Source organism: Microtus ochrogaster, linkage group LG9, assembly GCF_000317375.1.
Source record: "Microtus ochrogaster isolate Prairie Vole_2 linkage group LG9, MicOch1.0, whole genome shotgun sequence".
Lineage (NCBI taxonomy): Eukaryota > Metazoa > Chordata > Mammalia > Rodentia > Cricetidae > Microtus > Microtus ochrogaster.
The window spans coordinates 28,050,739-28,073,386 of NC_022034.1; the positions used below are offsets into that span (position 1 = coordinate 28,050,739).

At 45.3% G+C, this 22,648-nt stretch overlaps 1 protein-coding gene across 3 annotated transcripts in view; it reads right to left on the bottom strand.

The window, feature by feature from the left end:
• The window catches only part of Afg1l (AFG1 like ATPase), a 149,074-nt gene that overhangs the window by 20,506 nt on the left and 105,920 nt on the right, over positions 1 to 22,648 (bottom strand). For all 3 annotated transcript variants that reach the window (XM_005363575.3, XM_026787400.1, XM_026787401.1), the window contains 2 exons: positions 10,171 to 10,241; positions 9,814 to 9,914 (listed from right to left, as the gene is read on the bottom strand). In XM_005363575.3, coding sequence (XP_005363632.1) covers positions 9,814 to 9,914; positions 10,171 to 10,241 — 172 coding nt within the window. The remainder of the gene's footprint in view (positions 1 to 9,813; positions 9,915 to 10,170; positions 10,242 to 22,648) is intronic.

A 22,648-nucleotide genomic window follows, 5' to 3' on the forward strand; every position in this document is an offset into this window, starting at 1 on the left:
CCAGTGTGGGTCCCAGGAACTGGACTCAGGTCAGCAGGACTTAGCAGAAGTGTCTTCACCACTGAGCCCTCACTGGCCCTGACAGAAACTTCCTGATATTTATTTTTATATTTCTCATAAGAAAAGCACACAGGCTTGAAAGTGGTAAGGAAAAAGTTGCTGACTCTTGAATCAATGTAATACTCTTGAGATGGAAATCTTAGACATACTGCTTCTCAGAAAGCAATTGTTTGATTATTGCTGTGGTGTGTGTGTGTGTGATGTGTGACTGAGTGTGGGCACACGTGCTGGAGTGGGGACAGCTGTGGCAAGTGTGTGGAGGTCATTCAGGAGCTGTCTCTCTCCTTCCTCCATGGGTTTCATTCAGGAGCTGTCTCTCTCCTTCCTCCATGGGTTTCATTCAGGAGCTGTCTCTCTCCTTCCTCCATGGGTTTCAAAGAGGCCAGGTTCTCAGGGTTGCTAAGCCATTTCACCGGCCCCGGACATATTTCCTTTTTAAAACATCCTGATTTTCATTTTATGGGCATAGGTGTTCCTTTCTGCATGTGTTTGATGTGTGTGCCTGGCGCCCACAGCCAGAGAAGGACACCAGCTCCCCCAGTACTGGAGGTACAGATGGCCGTGAGGTGGCATATGGGTGCCAGGAACCTAACTCAGGTCCTCTGCAGGAGCGGAAAGAGCCTTAGCAGTAAAAGAATCTTCCAGCCCCTAGATAGATTTCTTGATTAACACTGAGACATAAGTTAAGTAACATCTGGCCCTGAAATATGTTACAATCTTATAATTCCTAGGATACTATAGTTACAGGATTTTTCCCCTCAAAATCTTCTATTTGGTTCAACATTTCACTATTATTTTAGGAAACAAAACAATATATTTTAATAATTTCTAAACTTTTTCTATAACATGTATTTCAAAGTAATAAAGTATCTAGCGACATATACCTTACTTAATATTCTAATTGGACAATATGCCAAATACTAAATGATTTTCAGTGAACTGATCAAAAGTATGGAAAAGGTGCCCCAAATCTTATTCTCTATTATAAGAAACATTTTTCAATGATAAAAATTTAAAAGTTAATCAACTATGAAGACTAACATCTGCTACTAGATTTGATCCACAGAATAATGTTGCCCCTGAGACATGGACCATCTTGAAAGGATGCTATTCTTGGACTCCACCTTCTTCCCTGAGACCCACTAGGAATCCCTGGGCCTTCACCATACAGGGCCTGGACAGGCTTTTAAACCGGTCACACATAGCACAACATTAAGTACTCCACTATCTTTATCCCTCAAAGAAGTACTAGGCAGCTGAGTTTGAGAAGTCCATGGCTTGCAGAGTTTACAGTCTCCAGCCTGCCTGGAGAGATGGCTCAGTGGCTTAGAGCACTGGCTGCTCTTGCAGAGGACCTGGGTTGGTTTCACACATGGCTTACAACCATCGGTAACTCTAGTTCCACAAGACCTGACACCCTCTCCTGGCCTCCAGGACACCAAGTGTGCGCACGGTGCACATCCATACACTCAGGCAAAACACTCATACACATAAAAGAAAAGAGATTTTAAAAAATGTGTCTGCAGCCATAAACAACAGCCACAAAGGTTCCATTCTGGATCGAGTTTGGAAGCAGAGACACAAGCCAAAGGATCCCCAACAGAAATGCTCTCATAGAGAGACCAGAGGCATGCGTCTCAGGCCAGTCATTTCTCCCCGTGTCCCCTTTCACCATGGACATGGCCACCAGGACTCTGTCTGCAAGCTTTCACATTTCCAACCTAGCTTCTCCTTCATGATTACATCTCTAAAAGTCTCCCCCACCCCAAACGACTCCCCCACCCCGGCTTTTCCTTTTAAATTAGTAAAACACATAGAAAGTGTCAGCACCTGTAACAATGTATTTAGAGATTTTCCTGGAAGACATAAATCAGTCAACGACTAGTGAAAACCTATTTTCTTTTCTCCTTTAGACCCCAAATCTCAGAATAATGAATACCCTCAGGTGCCAAGTTGTTTTTGTGTACTTTGCCTTTTTTAAATCAAACTGTGGCCAGGTGGTGGCAACACACGCCTTTAAGCCCAGCATTCAGGAGGCAGAGGCAGGTGAATCTCTGTGAGTTCGAGGCCAGCCTGGACTACAGAGCACATTCCAGGATAGGCTCTAAAGCTACAGAGAAACACTATCTCAAAAAACCAAAACAAACAAAAAATTCAATCAAACTGTGGCTAGGGCACTTATGGGAATTTATTATTCTAAGGCCCCACATGGTGACATTTATACCTAACTGAACATGCTCTCCATCCCTTTCTTGGGTTAAAGTGCATCCCCATAATGTTGCTGCAAGACCAACAAAGGTCATGGTTACAGAAGATGCGCATTGGCCAACAAGCGAGAGAGAGACGGACTCGGTGCCTTCTAATACCACGACTGTGACTCTTTAGAGAGTCGACCAGGATTATGGCAGGAAAGCCAGAGCAAACACACGACACTGGATTCCTATTCTGACAAGAAGCAAGCCAGTTTTCCATGAAGGTCTTGGGGATGTCACTTCAGGCTTACCTGTGCTTCTGCTTTAGGGCGGTTGGCTAGCCGCCTTATTGGGACCACGGCTTTGTCAGGAGTCAGCACAGGTAAGAAATCTCAAGCATGGAGGTTGCTGGGCTGCCTCGGCCTGCTGATTAGTGCCTTCATCCTGATGCTGATTACCGCGGGAGCAGCAGACTACCAGCCTGCAGCCTTGGCTAAACAACGCAGATAAAAGCTATTCATCCTGCAGCATTTCCTGACAGTGTGCCAGGATAGGCACGAACCAGGAGTTCCCAACTACTGGTTTCATTAGGAGTAAAACCAAATAAAGCAGGCAGTGGAAGGAGGGTTCCAGTCAAGAATTCTCTACAAGATCCTATTTGGTAAGGCTTGCAATTTAACAATATATAAACTAATATGATTTGATTGAGACTAACAGGCATATGAAGGCCAGTACAGGAATCTGATTCTGACAGACATCCATTCCTTGAGCACTAAGGACAAGCTAGGAAGCGCGAGGAAGTAGGGAGCAGGAAGGTGCCAGAGAATACCCGCAGCCATGCATATGCAGCGACTGATGCATTTTCCTGATGAATCCTCTGCCCAGAGTTTCTGCAAACACACCTGGCTACCTGTCATTTTTAAACCACAAATAATGAGGTGCCCCTGCAAACAGTTACCTGTGAACGCAGTTATTGGTTGAGGAACCAATTTTCTGCAGGTGTAAAAATTACCTTTCTCAAAGGGAAAACACAGGAGTAGGCAGTTAACTCATTAAGCCTCTGGAATCAGCTTTGGCTTGCTTTCTCTGGAAGTGACTCTTTCCTTTGGGGTCAGAAGAGCTTAACGGTGATGCGAATAGATTCCTGCTGTGGTCCAGGCCTCTGTTCTCTTAAGAATAATCAAGGAGACTCAGGAGCTTTGCTTGACATGGGTTCTCTCTCTAACCTTTGCTATTGAAACTGAGGAAAATTTAAATCTATTGGAATCCACCATCATAAAAACCATTACATCACACCCATAGCAACAACAACAACAACAACAACAACAACCTCGTTGTATTGTGGTTATATGGGTCAGTGGTGGGAAAGGTATTTTAACAGCCTTTCCAGATAATTATAGGATTATTCTTTGATGATATAAAGACAACAGAAAGTTCCTTCCAGAGAGGGCACTGGATTGGAAGAAGACACAACCTTTGTGTGGAGAGTGTGACCAGCACTGCTGAGGGCAAGCGTGATGAAGGCTTACAGGAAGCTTCGCGAGAAAAACGTCATTCTGTCATCAAATGCCTGCCTAGCACACCACTGTCACGGTCGTCAAAAGTCTCAGGAACTGTGGCAATTAGGAACTAAGGAGATGATAACCTCAGAAGCCAGTGGCATCCAAGGACTGAGAAGGGACATTAGGCCAAAATAAGGAAATGCAGATTAAGTAGAAACTTAATAATACTGTACCAGAGCTCAGGAGTTCAATCTACATTACTGGCAAAATAGTAATATGAGAAAATATATGTGGTATTTGTTGATTAAATGTAGCAAACATAATAACAGAAGGTGTTAACAATAAAGGAAACTAGATTTCCGGATTATGATCTCTGCAGGGAACCACAGAGTTGGCTGGCCTAGCTTGCCTCATGGGTTTTTCAGGAGAGAGTCCATGGCTCCTGGGCACAGCGTACCTTCCAGTTCCTGAGAGACCGATGCACTTCTCCAGGCAGTGAAGCACCCTGGCAGCTTTGTGTTTCTCTGTATGTTCCCTTAGTAGTCACAGAAGCATGGGAACTTGAGAGGACAATTGGTCTTTGACATTAATCTTGTGTACCCTGTGTGGCTTGCAACCTTCACTGTATCCTGGCAACTACAATTGTATTGATCCTGGCAATTGCCATGATATTTTGTTTCTAATAAAGATATAAAAAGTCTGGTTGCTCTCAATAAAATTGTTCTGTGGCCCCTCCAATCTAGCCTGACTTCATTCCTAACAGCGATATCATGTGGCCTTGGCCCAGGAAGTAACTCAGGCGCTTACAACACTCAAGTTTCCTTTCTTCTTTCTTCATCTTCCCTTCCTTCCTTTCCTTGTCTTTTTTCAGCTTTCTGAGACAATCTCTCACTGCAGCACAGGCTGACCTAGAACTCACTGTGTATTCTAAGCGCTCCTCAAACTCACAGCAACCTCCTGATGCAGCCTCCCAAATGCTGGGATTGCAGGTACATGACACCATACCCAGCTTATACTTTTTGAATTATTATTTTTTATTAGTCTTTCTGCATTTTCTTCTGTTATGTATGATTTTATAACAGTATATACTGTTAGAGACAGAGACCCACATTGGAGCACAGGACAGAAACCTCAAGGTCCAAATCAGGAGCAGAAGGAGAGGGAGCACGAGCAAGGAACTCAGGACCATGAGGGGTACACCCACACACTGAGACAATGGGGATGTTCTATCGGGAACTCACCAAGGCCACCTGGCCTGGGTCCGAAAAAGCATGGGATAAAACCGGACTTGCTGAACATAGCGGACAATGAGGACTACTGAGAACTCAAGAACAATGGCAATGGGTTTTTGATCCTACTGCACGTACTGGCTTTGGGGGAGCCTAGGCAGTTTGGATGCTCACCTTACTAAACCTGGATGGAGGTGGGCGGTCCTTGGACTTCCCACAGGTCAGGGAACCCTGATTGCTCTTCGAGCTGATGAGGGAGAGGGACTTGATCGGGGGAGGGGGAGGGAAATGGGAGGCAGTGGTGGGGAGGAAGCAGAAATCCTTAATAAATAAATAAATTTTAAAAAACAGTATATACTGTTATTGGGAAATGTCTCAATAAACTAGACCTTCCAAATGTTGAACTGTTTAATTATATAATTTCCAAAACATCTAGTTAGACATGGAGCAAACATCTGTGATCTCAGACCTAGGAAGGCTGAACAGGACAAGGAGTTCAAGGCCAGCCAAATCACAGAGAGAGACAGTGTTCTAATCCCACCTCCTCTCCCTCTCCTTTTTCATCCCCCTTCCCAACCTCTTGTATTTGTTGATATCACCATCAAGCTCATCAGAAAAGAAGTGTTCAAAGACTGGGAAGCTGTTGGTATCAAGATGGCAGAGGCAAGTACCAAAACTGTAACTTCTACTCACTGGCTCACACTGCATCACCGGTAACAGATACTGCTCACACTGCATCACTGGTAACAGATATGGCTCTCACTGCATCATTGGTAACAGACATGGCTCACACTGCATCACTGATAACAGATACTGCTCACAGTGCATCACTGGTAACAGATATGACTCAAACTGCATCACTGGTAACAGATACGGCTCACACTGCATCACTGGTAACAGATACAGCTCACACTGCATCACTGGTTACAGATATGGCTCACACTGCATCACCGGTAACAGATACTGCTCACACTGCATCACTGGTAACAGATACTGCCCACACTGCATCACTGGTAACAGATACTGCCCACACTGTATCACTGGTAACAGATACGGCTCACACTGCATCACTGGTAACAGATATGGCCCACACTGCATCACTGGTAACAGATACTGCTCATTGTTTTACTTGGAATGACAGTCTTCACTCATTTTCAAGAAATGTCTGTTAAACGCTGTGAGGAAATATCTGCCAAGTTGAATAACCACAGCCTGTCAGTCTTTTGTGTAAAAATTGGTAAGTTTTGGGGGAGGGGAGCTTTCCCTCAGGGCAGTCATGATATTTGGTGTGTGGGAGTACCTCATAAAGACTACTTCTCATTTCCTCACCAAAAAATATTAAGAGTACATGTTCTCAAAGTTGAAACTTAATGAAATTAATCATTTTTACTGCCCTGTGGAGACTCAGCTTTGACAGAGCTGTCTCCACTTGGTTTTGCTGCTGACTCTCTGAGCATCCAGCCACGGGGGACACAACAGGTTTGGTGCCACTGTCTTAACTCAATGGGTTTTGCCTGTCACTTCTATAGCACCCTTACTGGAACTCTCACCCCAGTAAGAAGAGCAGAGTACCCTAGTATTCGCAGAGAGAGGGGTGGGTGGGTTTTAGGACTCCCGGGGACTTGCAGGGACCCCTACAGCTCTATGACTATTCCATGCAAACTGGCATAAATAACTACCTCTGGATCCAGAAAGCGTACCACATCCGGCTTCATTTTTCTTTGGGGCAGCTCTGACGGGAAGGAAATGGCTGGAACAAAGTCCACCAAACGCCCCACCCTCACCCCGCCACTCTCCACAATCCTCTAAGAAGGCGTTTCCCACCATTTCCCATATCATAGCAGGGGCAGAAAGCTGCACTATTAATATGAAGGGCCTCTCAGGACTGGATATCTGCTCTCCCAGAACCTGCCCAGACATTCCCAATGTGACGGAGAGATAAAGAATACCGCATCTAGTTCCCTACCCAGCAAGAAGTTCAAGTGCTCCTTTTGCCTCTACTAGCTGTATGACCTGAGGAAAGTTAATTAGCATCTCAGTGCCTCCATTTTTCCACCTTTGAAATGGGAGAATGATGCCATACATGAAGAATGCCTAGAAGATTCCTTATGGCGACTCTGTCAGCTATTATCTTTACCTGGATGCCCAGGGCTCTCCTAGTTTAGACTGGTTCTCTGAGGAAGACAGTGCTGAATCAGACTTGTGGAGAGAGGGAGTACTATAGACAACCAGACACTAGACAGGGCCCCACATGAGAAGCTATGCTTGGTAGAGAGAAGAATGCAGAGGTGGACCAGCCTGAGCCTGTCTGCTTTACCCACGGCATATGTCAAGGCCTTCAAGTTACCTTATTAACTAACACACTGATTGATGAGTCACCACCCATTTGAAAGTCTATAAAAATGCTATTTCCCCTGTGGCTCAAAACTAGTCATTACTGAGTGTCAACCCATTGCTCCTTGCAGGATGATTTTTTTCGAGATGACGTCAGCAGCAGCAGTGGAGTGGGTCTCAGGCCTTCCAGAAACTCGCTTACACTTACGTAATCCAGATCTGGACCCAACCACCCCGATGCTTACTCAAATACCTGGGTTAGATGTGCTGTGTTTATCTTTACTGAACATCTGGCAGCTATGTAGTCTGGCTCATAAAATCATTATAACTGATTAAGAGTTTTAGGCTAAATCTGAAGTTGAATGATTTCAAGGATCCTCTTCATGGAACCATTCAGACTCTGAATTGCCACAATTATAAGGCTGCAAAGAAATGCAAAATCACCATAATAGGAAAATAGTAGCGAGGAGCTGACCACTTAAAAATTTAGCCCTTCCCCAGCCGTCCTTCACAGGGAGTTTAACACGGGGAACTAACCACAGCCCTCACGCCAACGTCTTGTCAGTCATTCGGGGCCTGTCCAATGCAGAAGATATTCCAGTTACCACGAATAAAGGCAAACCTACCCACGCATGCAACTGGCAAACGAAGGGTCTATCTGACCCGAGGAAGGAAAAACCTGATGGGGTACTGACACCACAGAAACACCAAACAAAAACACCTGGAATGTTCGTGCATTAAAAGGACCCGGAAATACATGAGCTCCTGCAACGTTTTCTAGAAGGGGCCTCCCCTGCAACTGAACAACCAAGTCGCAAAGTGAAGAATATGATGGTTTATTGTCCTAGAATTTTGACAAGACAGATATGCCAAAAATAAATGGAAATCTTGTTATTGTTGATTCTGAGAGTTTAGTTCATGGATGTTATGCAATCCAAGCTTTTGTCAAATACAAGTGAGGTATGTTGGTATTATTTTCATTTTTCAATACCAAGTCCTGACCACCTTTTTCCCATCACCCCACTGCATGGTAAAAAGATTTTATGGGGTTTGGGATTCTAAGTGGCCCGTTTCTGATACCAAGTGTCCTGAACTAAAGAGCCTAGTAAAGAAATATGCAGTCAGGATCTGCTCCAAGAGAGCCCTGGCCTCCTCTCCAAGACTCCACAGCCCTGCTGTCCCCTCTCCTCACGGGGTGTCCTCCTGCAGAGAGAGGTGGAGCTTCATCCTTCACGAGAGAGTCTTTTTGTGACAGGAACCCTGGCAGACACAGGAAGAGTCACACCAATCTCCATCAGAAGCTCCTAATTAATTCTACTCCTTCGAAAGCACTAAATACCTGCAGGCTGGAGTCAGCTCAAACTCTTGCCCGCTAGGAGTAAGCCAGCAGACTTTAAGAAACATGCTGTTTACTACTCAGCAGGCCCAAGTGAGCATGGCCTTCCCTTTGCCTCCGAACAGCTCTTCTGTAGTTAGCTAAAACGAAGACATCAGAGACCAAGGGATGATGCTCACCTGAGGAACATGTGTAAAGTGACTTGAGTTTCTCACGACTTACACTGGATAAGGACATCAAATATTCTAATGAGCATTCAGAAGTCCAGAACTTTGAAAAGACAGAATTCATATCTCTAATGGGTCTGCAAAGAGTTCCTAATATATGGGGGTGTGTATGTGCATATATTTCATCTATGAGATAAATTATTTATGATATAATACCAATGCCATAGTTTTATAAATTGACTTCCCTTCACCACACAATTCAGATACAGCACAGCAGCTGGACAATGAATCTGAGAAATGGCAATTCTTCTTCTTCTTTATTTATTTATTTATTTATTTATTTATTTATTTATTTTCTTTGTTGTTTGTTTTTTTGGGACAAGGTTTCTCTGTAGCTTTGGGAGCCTGTCCTAGAACTAGCTCTTGTAGACCAGGCTGGCCTTGAACTCACAGAGATCCGCCTGCCTCTGCCTCTGGAGTGCTGGGATTAAAGGAGTGCGCCACCATCACCAGGCTGGAATGGCAATTCTTGAGGCCATACTTCTTCAGTTTACAGTAATACTACTTATCTTCCTTTCCTTACACACTTGTTCTCATTGGCCGCCAGATGGGACCGGGAACTTGAACTCAGGTGGTGGGGCTTGGCTGCAAGCGTCCTTGCCTACTGTGCCATCTCGCCGGCCCTTAACTTCTCTGACTTCCCCCACATCAGGACTTTCACAAAAGATCCCGACCCTGACTCTGCTGCTGCTCCCAGCGGCAGTTGACACCGCATTTCTAATTTTTTTCTTGAAAGTCCTTCAAAGACCAGAGTGTGTGCCAGTACCTAGTAAAACTGCCTGGCAGATAGATGGAAATTTCCCTTGTTGAGACTTTTTACCTCAGTTCTGACTCTGTGACTAGCATTTTAAAACCTGAAGCGGGCCGAAGGGAGACCGTGAAGTATTTTAACATGTGAAAGGCCAACCAGCCTGGCCAGGCCTGGGTACTTACTCTCTCACAGAGCTCTTCAAACGTGCAGTCGGCAATGGTTCCGCAGGCTTTATTCAGCCGCAGTGCTCTGCCTTGCACTTTTAGAATCCTTGGTCTAGTTACTATGGGAACATGAACAAAGACTCAATCTTGTCTGGATAATTACTATAAAATTCATCTCTTACAGATAGGAAATGCATAGCTTGATGAATAATAGCACATGATTCAACACATAAATTAGACAAAATGCTGATACAATGACTGCCACTTGAGCGTGGCATCAACCCATATACAGCAATGGAACTTATTAATTGGTCAGTGGAGATTGGGCATTGTGTTCTAAATGTATTCTCTTTCAAGAGAAATTAACTTACGTACAATCATTTTGTTTCTGGGCCAGCTCATCAAACAACTTATCCATGACAGCCTCCACATCAGCTTCACTTGTGCTACAGTGAAAAGAATAATAGAATATGAAATTAATAACACTTGAAGCCAACATCAAACAGCTGCCTGAGCCTGCTTAGCTTTTTGCCCATAAAAAAAAAAGAGAACAGGGTGATAGTCTCTAAATACAAACATTAGATTCAGAATACACTTAAAAGCAGAGAATATTAACTCTCAGGTAGACGATCCTGCCTTATTTGCATACATTGAAAGACTTCTGAGCTTCTAGATGCTTCCAGTAATGAGACGCTACAGGCAGAGTAAATCCATTAATACTATGTGTACACAATGAGAAGAAAGCGCCTGACTCTCGCTTGCATGGCAAACAAGAGCAAATAGGCAGGGCAGTCAAGCATCCAGCAAGTACCCTTTGAAATCTCCCCTGAGAGGGTACACGTGAAATTAAATATTGAGGGTGTTTTTAGAAAAACCAAGCCAAGCGACTGGCGGAGAGGACCGAGCACTTGGATTGAAATTGCTAGCCCCCAAAGACCAACTTGATCTGCACATGAGAAACTTTCTCAGATTCTACATGTCTGAAGACACACGGGACAGACTACCGTCAGGAGGAGGACGATCGTAGTGCACAGTTTCCCCAAGCCCCCTCCTTGGGCGCCTTCTACAGCGCAGCTAGGGAGCAGCTCTCCCAGCCTTTTGTATTCTAATTAGAAATCACCATATGCTTAAGGAGCCACATACAGAAAAGTGACAGTGCTGTGGCCTCTTTCCTTCTCACTTTTTTTTTTTTCAAAGAAGAGTTGATAAATTAACAGTCAATAGAAGAAAAAAAAACTGGAAGAAGAGAGGCTGGTCCAAAAAAAAACCCTTGAAGTGAAAATCTAAGTTTCCTCTTCTCCCACAAACAAACGTCCACAAGATGACCTGCCAATATGCTTCATTTTGACACAAATCAATTTTAACTAATTGTGGAAGCAACTGACACCCGCTTTAATAGTGTCTCATTGAAAATTAGTCATTAAGATGAAGTTGAAACTAAACAAACTCTTTCTTAGCAGGTTGCTGGCATTTAACATATAACCACGAATCCCTCCACTGTAGCAGAGGCCACACTTAGAAACACAGCACCGTGGGCATCGTGAAGGGCCAGCACCACCCACCTCTGTGGGTCTCAAAGGTGGCATTTGCCATGGCGGACTCCATATGCTATTTGACTTCCATACCATCCTATGAGACCTTTAAATTAAGCCACATTAAAATAACTAGATGACACTAGATAAAGAATGATTCAAAGAGACAATCACCCAAATTTAATTTTTTTTTATTACACTTGCATGCATGTGGAGGCCAGAGAAACTCATGGGAGTTGCTTCTCTCTTACCATGTGGGTTCTCAGGTTCAATGTGGGGCGTCAGGTTGGGCGGCAAACACTTTTATCAGTCCCACAAAGCAAATTTAAAATTACTAAGAACCCAAAAAGTCAGTGTAAATGCTGATGTCACATCAACCACCTGGATGTTAGAGGTCAATCTTGGAATTCATTTAGAACAATTTCTACCATGCAGTGGCGTGTGTACACACAGGGTTTGTTTGGTTTTTGAGAAGTGGTGTGTGTGTGCATGCTTGAGTGTGTATGCTTGTGTGCAGATGTGTGTGCTTGTGCCTGTGGAAGTCGGAGGCTGACACCAGGATGACAGTCGTTCCCCAACTGGCCAGGCTGACTGACCATGAGCTCCGGGCTGCCTGGAGTTTGCACCACCACCTCCAGCACTGGAATTTCCTAAGTGTGACTCTGTGCCTGGCTTTTATGTGGGTGCTGGGAATCCAAACTCAGCACCTCATGTTTGCGCGGCAAGTATCTTACCAGCCGAACCATCTCTCCAGCCCTGATTTAAAAAAAAAAAAGATAACCAGGCTGACCTTGAACTTGTGCTCCTCCTGCCTCAGCCTCCAGAGTGTCTGGTTAACGATCTACTTAAAACGATTTTACTTTACTTATTATTACCCATGCATGTTGGGGAGCACGCATATGCCACAGTGTGCATGTGAGATCAAAGGACAGCTTTGGAGGTCAGATTGCCATAAATGGGTTCTGGGAATCGAACTCAGGCCCTCAGACTTTCTGGGCAAATCCCTTTACCCACTGAGTCATCTCACAGGTCCTAATGGCTACTTGTCAAGGCGGATAGAATGGAGCACGCAGAGCAGGGGAATAGTTTATCAGGACAGCACCTGCCTAGCATGGCAAGACCCAGCATCACACACACACATACACACGTGCGCGTGCACACACACGATCTAGAGGGTCACATCCAGGCCACCAGGCTTACACAGCCAGTGCTTTGCCTATGGATCCATCTTGCTAGGCTGCATTAACTTTTTTTAAAGATGAGCATTAGTGAAATAAGGAGAAAAAAAAACACTTTAATTACCTAGTTATATTAATCTAAAAGGCCAGTTATCCATTGTGCACTTCCAAATCAAATGTAAGCAGCTTTGAGGATGTCTTACACTTGTATCAAAATCCTTGGGCGAATCTAAACCTTGCAGCGTGTCCAAGGGGACGAAGCTGACCTTTGTTGGACCAACATGCAGCAGTGAGCTCCTCACACTACTCTGACCTTGCCCTGGAGGTGACATCATTGCCACATGTCCACAGAAAGGAGGACGGAGATTCAGAGCTATGTCACTTACCTAATCTAATATTAGATTAATTATTAATCTGATATACAAAGACATAAACTGTCTGTATGACAGAAAATATAAAAAAGGCAGGGCAAACCGAGAGCACTATGGCAATGGCAATATTTATGTCATGCCATACACAAATGTGTTACCACACAAAACTCCAACGGAATCTCTCTCTCTCTGTTTTTTTTTTTTTTTTTTTTCCGAGACAAGGTTTCTCTGTAGCTTTGGAGCCTCCTGGAACTAGCTCCTGTAAACCAGGCTGGTCTTGAACTCACAGAGATCCGCCTGCCTCTGCCTCCCGAGTGCTGGGACTGTTAAAGGATTCTTAAGAAGCTGCATGAAAAGATGGCGCAGTTGGTAAGGAGTCCATCATTCCAAGTGTGGTGTTGCATGCCTGAGATCCCAGGATCCCAGCCCTTGGAAGCTGAGGCAGGATGATGGCACTGGGATCTGCACAGGAAATGGCCCTCACTGTTTCGCTGCTGGAGGTGTGCGGACAGCGGATGGGCACGTGAGAAGTGCAGCTGTGACTTCATGAATGGACTGATGTTAGTGGATTCAAAGTGTGGCGACAGGGAGCAAGAGCTATGTTAGGCTGTGGGTTAGGCTGGAGGACGGATCGTGAGGGAAGGCAGTCACACGTCCAGGTTCCCACCACCGTGGTGCTCTGCTTTCCCATATGCCTTGAAACGACAGTCTCAAGAACAGAGAACAGAAGCCTCCAAAACCATGGGACAAAATGTCATTCCTCCTTTAAATTGCTTCTCTCGGGTATTTGGTCACAGCTGGAGTAACGTGGTGACCCTGTGCTGATGGTAACGTTAAGAGGAGGCTTGGTTAATGAATCCATTCCTGAAGTCAGAGTTGTCGGGATGGAATATCTCCCTAAATGTCTGTGTTGGGAGCCTGGGGCTGACTTGCTGTGATCTCTGTGGACAATAAACAGAGGGCGAGCTTAAGGCTGAACTTGGCAAGACTATTATCCTTCTCCTGCCCACAGTCACCCACTTCTCAGGCAAAGCTCTGCTTTCTGAAACTTCTACAACCTCCGAAAGCCAACAGCTGCGACCAAACACATGAGCCTGTGGGGTCTTTTTAGATTCAATCCACAGCCACACGGCTTTCCACTCATAGAAGGCCACCCATGAGATAAAAACGGCTAACTTCTGGAAGAAGGGCTGCCGTGACACGAAAATGAGAGGGACCGAAGCAGAGATCCAGCCATAGGGAATGTGATTAAGTGTGTGTGGGGGGGGGGGGGGGGGTGGCGTGGGGAGGGATGGGGGGTGGAGGAGGAGATCCGATTATCAAATGGACTAGCAGGAAGTTTTTTGAGTTCTTTGTTGGTGTTTTTTTGTTTAAGTATCTCACAAAGTTGACAGAATTGCCAACTTCCTGCAACTTCTAAAGATGCCAATGAACCTTGTGGGAATCTGAATGTAACTGGCCCCTATAAGCCCATAGGGAGCTGCAATATTAGGAGGTGTGGCCTTATTGGAGTAGGTGTTGCCCTGTCAGTCACTGTGGGGGCAGGCTTTGAGGTCTCGTGATCAAACTACATCTAGTTCAGACCACTTCCTGTGGCCTGTGGGTCAAGATGTTAAGACTGACTTTCAGCTCCTTCTCCAGCACCATGTCTGCCTGCACACCACCATGTTGGACCATGATAACAATGGGTGAAACCTCTGAAACTGTAAGCCAGCCACCGGTCTTCCTTTGTTAAAAGTTGTTGCGGTCATGGTGTCTCTTCACAGGCATAGAAACCCTAAGATAAGCCTCTGCTAACTGGGTCCAACTCTTGCTCTCACGATTATGATAGCACCCTTTCCCCTCCCTCTACCATCCCTCATCCTCCCAACACCACAATGTCTTCACAAAGAGGAGGAAGGGATCAGGAGTCACTGGCCTCTGTGGCCAGTGATCGTGATAAGGGCCTTTCCCTGCCCTTCTTCTTGAGAGAGCTAGTTATGTTCCCTAAAGAAAGATGACGGGGAGGAAGCATTGTTACTGTAACTACTTGGAAAGATGCTGGGGAGGAAGTGTTGTTATGGCAACCACTCGGAAAGATGATGGGGACTATGTCACAGGAAGAGGGCCTTGTGAGTTTAAAGACTCACATCATTTTGAATTCACTGTCTCTGTTTCCTACTTGGGGTTCAAGATGTGAGCTCTTAGCTGCTCTTCCAGCTACCATGTCTTTGCTCCAGCATCTTGAATCCTAACCCTCTGGAACTGGAAGCTCAGATAGATTTCTTCTCTAAGTTATCTCGGCTATCGTGTTTTACCACAGCAATAGAAAAGTAATACAATGTCAATGTTCAGCATACTTGAGACTACCACAGTGTATACTCCAACTGGAAGCTGGTCATGCACAAAAAAAACAAAAAAACAAAAAAACAAAAAACCACATTGTCAGCTGGGCGGTGGTGGTACATGCCTTTAATCCCAGTACTCAGGAGGCAGGGCCAGGCGAATCTCTGTGAGTCAGAGGTCAGCCTGATCTACAAAAGCTAGTTTCAGAACAGGCTCCAAAGCTACAGAGAAATCCTATCTTGAAAAACAGAAACAAACAAACAAAAACAAACAAGTAAACAAAAAGTCCACACTGTCTATGGTCTTTTTTTTTTGTTTTTTTTTTTGTTTTTTTTGTTTTTCGAGACAGGGTTTCTCTGTGGCTTTGGAGCCTGTCCTGGAACTAGCTCTGTAGACCAGGCTGGTCTCGAACTCACAGAGATCCGCCTGCCTCTGCCTCCCAAGTGCCCGGCTGTCTATGGTCTTATTAGAAATTTGTGGCTCTTTCCATTGCAATGACCAGAAAACAAGGGAATTGGGCAATGTTTGAAGAATGTTCTCTTCCTCTCTGGGAGGAAGCAGAAAGGAGCAGGAACCAAACACTCATGCAGGGTATAGCTCAGTGCCAGTGGCTGCCAAGTGTGCACAAGTCCCTGGTTTGAACCCCAGCTCTGCAAGGGAAAATGTACTTGCTTCAGCTCCCTTGAGACAACTTGACTCTGGGTCCAGCAATTGCGCATGGTTCAATACACTAGGCCTTTGTGTAGACAGGATGCGGGAAAAGAAAATCTGTCCACAGCTAATCAAAAGTTGACACATAAAGAGCATTAGGGTCACTTCTGATGTGAGGCAAAGCCACTTTTCCAAAGCTGCCCCTCTCCCCTGAAGGCCAGACGGCCAGAGCCCGGCACAGCCTCTTTTCTTCTGCTCTGCGACACCCTGAAACCCGGCCATCTCGTGGCTCCGTCACCTTTGTTCCTCTCAGGAGCGGTGCTGAGGAGCACTTTCTGTTTTCTGTTGAGCAGGACCACTGCGTCTTTAAGTCAGAAAAGCCCTGGAATAACCACTGTTCAGGTGCCAGGAAATCTGGCCCCAACTCCGGCAGGAATCCTGAGTACAGTACCTGGATTAAAAGCCTGATTGCTTTGGAAGGATGAGAATTGTGGTTTATCTTTTCCACATTAAATCAGTAAACAGAAAAGAAATTAATCAGTCATTCCAATTTTGGGGAAAAAAACCTTACAGCTGAAATCAGGGCATTCAACATAAAACTTAGCCTCAAGGAAACAGAACATGTCAAAAATGAGCTTATTATTGCTGGATCATTTGAAATTCTCAACCAAAATTCCCAAACACTTGGAGGTTTTTGGAAGAGGGTCACGCATGAATTTAAATGGAAATTAATTTTTTCAAGAACCTCCCACTTCATTAGGATTGACTCAAGGGGACAGAATGCTAACCACACTTTGCGCCTTTGTCCCCTTTCAAAAATCAACAGCTTGTTAAGGTATCAACAAGTAGAATAGGGCTGGCTTTCCTCAGTGCCTGTCGCTCTGCGCTCTCTATGCCAGAGAGCCAAAGTTGATTTGACAGAGAAAGTTCTCCTTCCCTCTGGGGTTCTTTGCCAAGCTTTCCTGGCATAGTCTCTACACTCTCCCGCTTCCTTGTGCATCCATGCTGTATGGCTCTTTGTCCTTACACCAAACCGAATCTGGGGCTGGAGGCAGGTCTAAAATTAAGTTGGTTTATACTTGCCTTAATATAAAACAGACTTGGTCGTATTTCAAATCCTGTAGGTGTGTTTTACATAACGGAATCGGTTGTTCAAGTGGATTTTTATCCTACTGTTTATCTTCTCGGTCACGCAAAGGCTTAATTGACTGCTCAAAGATCCATTTCAGGCCCCACATTCCCACCCTTCTCAGGCACCTGGTGGATAATTTCCCTGGCTCCATTAATCTTGACCTGTATATAATGCCGAAAGTGGGAGCTCCTCAAATTGCAGGGCTTCACCCTTCTCGTCTCCACAGAAAATGTCTACTGACTTTCTATGTTGTGTTTACCTGAAAGAAGTCAGCAGCCTACCATGCAGAACTGCAACTTGATAAATGTTTTAAAAAAAATCTTTTTGCATAATTTCAGAAAGGCAACCTGAAGAAAAGGTTTTAAAAAACAATAAAGATAAAAGAGAAGTCAAATAATGAGGGAAAGTGGCAAGAGGGTTTTAAGAGCCTTCTAAAAAGTCCCCAGCAAGTAACTAAGGACCCGGGACTTCTGCCAGGTCAGTTTTTCTTGTCCTAGAGGCTGACTTTCAGTTCAGCCTGTGATCTGTTTGAAGATGAAATAACAAGCTGATAAGAATGCTAAGAAACCTGAGCTGGGCACGGTAGCTCACGCCTATGATCCCAGAATACAAGAGACTGAAGCAGGAGGATTGTGCAAATTCAAAGGCCGCCTGGGCCTCTGTAAGCGAGTTCCAAGCTGAGTGAGACCTTGTCATAAAAGCAGGGTGGGAGAAGATAATGTTAAGAACACTGAAAAATTGTATGCACGTGATCTGATCACATGTTGTACGCCTACACAGTATAACTGGCAGCTGGATACTTTTGCCGGTGTGGTTAAGCAGCAAATGGCAGGCCAGATTTATTCTGTGACGACAAGCCGAAGTGTCCTGTGGTGTGAGGTGCCATCGCCACATGAGGTTCAACAGAGAAAGAAAGGAGATGTGCAGGACAGACGGGTATAGCTGCTGGGGAGTCTGCACAAGAGGAACTGCCACACTGTACCCCTTGTTAGGGGGCATTTCAAATAGTTTCACACACTTGATATTAATTTCTCATTCAGTAGCCCTTGAGTTAATGCACAATTAATTACTTAAGTGTCCATCCGAATTATGTCGAATAGAACACTTCTATGATTTTAACAGCCAAAAACATGAAAAACAATTTGGGTGATTACGTCCTACAGGATATGAAGCAGGAAGCTGAAATGTGTAGCTAACATATGGCTATGTTTCCATTGTGGACGTGTGTATTTACGAGATGGCAGTGAAAGACGGGGTGCTATATCAACCTCGTCCAGATTAAGCGGACGATAAGATAATAACATCAATTCTAAACTGAAAGTCTAGGCTTCAGCTTAGAGGTGTTCGACATAAACTTTACACAAATGTCCCCAAAATAAAACAAAAAACAACCCTGGCATCTGAAATACTTCTGTTGCCATGCATTTTGGGTAAGGGTATTCAGCCTGCCCAGGAACAGCTGCAAACTAACAAATCAGCTAGAATAGATGAAATGCACAAACTCCTAAAAAGATACAGACCAAGCAACTGACCCAAGACGGGGATGAAGGAGAGATGGGGTTCTTCCAAGTCGCTGTGAGGCCAGCATTATTCTGCCATGAAAACCAGACTGGAACACGTCCAGAGAAGAAAGCAACTACAAACATAAACGTCCCCGGTAAAGTACCGGCAAGCCTGTGCATACCGCATACAGAGGTTCTACGCTATGATCGTTCCTGTCTGGAACTGGGCTGAAGTGGCCCCCAGAGCACCCTCTCTTTCACTGCTGTTAAACATATGTTAAAGGCGTGGTTCCCAGCTCGTGGCTTGGGGGTGGGGTTTAGTAGAAGGCAGTTGGGTAAGAGGGTGCTCTCAGATAAGACATCAAGACACCGATACCCTTCCATTGTCCCCCTACACTCACTTCTCTGCTTGCCTGCTGCCGTGGCCCCATGGCACACAGGCCCCGAGGCAGCGGTGCCATCTACACACGGATGGAAACCTGGGAAGCCGTGGGCTGAGATAGGAATCTCCTTCTGCTAAGTGCTTTGACTCAGACGTTCTGCTCAGGGATGGACAACTGACAAGTCTGTCAATATCTGCTCCAGAAATGCAAGGCTGATCTAAAATCTAGAAATCAATTAGTAGCATAAAGTGTGTTGCTATAGCAATGGACCCAAATCACACAATTTTCTTAGCAAAACAGAAGATACACTTCACAAAATCACAGAAACGCTCAGCAAACCAAGGAACAGAACACTGTGAACTGACAGCAGACATCTGAGAAAAACCCGGGGACAGCGGTATGACTAACGGTAAAAGTCATTTCCTTTAAGACCAGAAACAAGATAAGGCTCAGCGTCTCTCACTTCCTATACTGTACTAGAGCTCAGCTCTGTGAAGGGAATTAGATGAGAAAAAAAGACATCAAAAATGTCCCACCTGCAGAGGACGAAGCAAACTGGTTTTGTAGATACTGTCATCTTGTATTTAGAAAACTCTATGAACTCTCTAAGAAATTATTAAACCAGTTCAGCAAGGTCAATATGCAAAAATCTGTTGCATGTGATAGTAGTAATAAAGGCACTGAAAATGAAATTGGGGGAATTCATTTATAGAGCATAAAAAGAATAAGCTACTAACAAATGAATTTAACAAAACTGTAAAGCATATTGTATATTAGAAACCACAAAACACTATCGAAAGAGACTAAAGGCCAAAACAAATGCACAATAGAAACTTGTCTAAGTGGCAAGAAAAGGTGAGATCCAAACCACAACCACCAATGCCTGGGACACAAACACCACGGCTGTGATTATGGGATCTGGTGAAAAGGTCCCAAGATGTCAGAAAGTGGCAACCTTGCAGGCAGAAACTACAACTCTGCCGGAGTGGATCCCAGGAGATGGGTTAGCCGTTAAAAGCACATACTGTTCTTGCAGAGGACAGAGCTGGATTGCCAACACCCATGTGGGGCAGCGTACAACTGCCTGTAACTCTAACCACAATGCTCTGGCCTCTGCAGGCACCAAACTCATAGGCACACACCCACAAACAGACACACATACACATAATTCACAATCAAAATTAAGGGGCTGGAGAGATGGCTCAATGGTTAAGGGCCCTGGAGTCAGTTTCCTGCACCCACAGGGAGCTCACAACAGTCTGCAACTCCTGTCCCAGGGGATCTGATGCCATCTCCTGGCCTCTGAGAACACCAGATGTGCATGAGACACACAGACTTACATGCAGGCAAAATACCCAAACACATAAAATTAATTAATTAAATTAAAATTTTAAGTCAAAAGAATTATGCCAAGATTTTAGATGTAGGAAGGTGTGGCAATGAAGCTAAGAAACATTCTTAACTTACTGATGTGATCCCCACAGTTGAAGGCTGAGGGAGAATTTATAAAGCAAGTCACAGGCAGGAGGCAGGCTGCTTTTAACTGTGGGGAACTGGGTGTGTGCATGAGCGTCATCCTTAGTTTTCAGATCTCTTTTCCTTAAACAGAGCTCGAGCCTTAGAACATGTGGAGGTTTTTGTTGTTGTTTTTTGTTTTTTGGAGGTTTTTTTGCCAACTAATTGTTGTTTTTTAAAAATGGTGTTCAAAGATATAGTCACCAAAATGATTCTCTTCTTGAAAGAGATGTTTCTGGAGCGCAGAACTGAAAGGCGCTGTGAGAGGAAGCTTCTACTGGAGAAGCATTTAAGAAGAAATGTATCTCTGAAATCTATTCAAAGGACTGTGTGCGTGTGTGCATGTAGGGGGTAGTGTGTGTGTGTATGCATGGGGTGTGTGTGTGTGCATGGGGGGTTGTGTGTGTGTGCGCATGGGGGTGTGCGTGTATGCATGGGGTGTGTGTGTGTGCATGGGGGGGTGCGTGTATGCATGGTGTGTGTGTGTGTGCATGGGGGGTGTGCGTGTATGCATGGGGTGTGTGTGTGCATGGGGTGTGCATGTATGCATGGGGTGTGTGTGTATTCATGGGGTGTGTGTGTGCGCGTGCGCGTGTGTACATGGGGTGTGTATGTGTGTGCGTGTGTGCATGGGGTGTGTGTGTGTGTGTGCATGGGGTGTGTGTGTGCGTGTGTGCATGGAAGGTAGTGTATGTGCGCATAGGGTATGTGTGTGTACATGGAGGGTTGCGTGTGTGCGCGCACATGTGTGTGCACGCGTGTGTGCATGTAGGGGGTAGTGTGTGTGGCGTGTGTGCATGGAAGGTAGTGTGTGGGCGCATGGGGTGTGCGTGTGTGCATGGAGGGTTGTGTGTGTGCGCACACGTGTGTGCACGCATGTGTGCATGTAGGGGGTAGTGTGTGTGAGTGTGCGCACGCTGTTAAGATGTCCTTGAGACACTAGACTAACAGTGTGCTTCATATGAGCTGGTGATGATTCTGGTGCATGGGAGCCAGCTGAAATAAAAGCCCGTGGCCTGCTGAGAGAGTGGGCCCTCTGCAGGTCCTTTTCTCTCCTGCACACTGAGTGGATGCATCAAGACTCAAGGCCTTAACCCTCCCAGTGCTGTACTGGTCAAGAGCAACCTTGAGCCATGAGATGGGGTAACCATTGGGACAGAAGGCAGCCATGTTTATAGCCACAGAAACTAGGCGCTCCTCTCACACCACAGGACTCATGGCCTGAACTGGGATCATCTGGGCCTCAGGAGAACGCCCTTCCACTCCAGGGGATCCAGGCACAAGGATGCAATGGTATATCCTACCATTCAGGCTCTCTGCCCCAGATGACTACATTCCGTGTTTCTGGCACAGCTCAGTTGTTTCTTTCACCAGGATCCACACAATACTACAGACAATCTGTGAACTCAGAGATAGAGCACATAAACATCCATACAATACTACAGACAATCTATCTGTGAACCCAGAGGTAGAGCACATAAACGTCCATACAATACTACAGACAATCCGTGAACTCAGAGGTAGAGCACATAAACATCCATACAATGCTACAGACAATCCGTGAACTCAGAGGTAGAGCACATAAACGTCCATACAATACTACAGACAATCTGTGAACTCAGAGGTAGAGCACATAAATGCCCCAGCTCTGCCACTTGTCCCTGTTCAGTTTGAAATCTCGGGGAGCTGGCTTGGCGGGTAAGAGGCAAGCCTGTGGCTCACCCATGAAAGAGCCAGGGACAACGCTATAAGCCTGTAACCCAAGCACTGCAGAGAGAGGAGGTGGAGACAGGGGGATTGCTGGAGCTTGTTGGCCAGCCACTCTTGTGGAGATAGTACACTCCAGAAATTCTAACTCAAAAATAAGGCAGAAACTAACACCAATCTCTGGCCTAACAACTTGCACACTAACATACACACATGCCATGTACCTTATACATGCACATGCATTACATTTAATAGACATATGCACACAGTTGACAAGAAAATGAAAACAATTCTTCTCCCGAGCCCATAGCTGCTGTGCTGCGAACAGAGACTGTGACTTTGGGGAAGATCTGTTGTGTGAATAGGAAACACTCCATTCTGGATCCTTCCACAGACTTAACGGGGGCAGGGGGACCCACACTACTCAATTCCTAAAAGCTAAAGAAAAACAAGCAGCAAATGCGAGACCGAGGTGACCTGAAACCTTCTCTTCAGGAAACCAGTGGATCCTCCTGCTGCAGGAATGACAGCAACTAGCTGGGGGGGGGGGGGGGGGG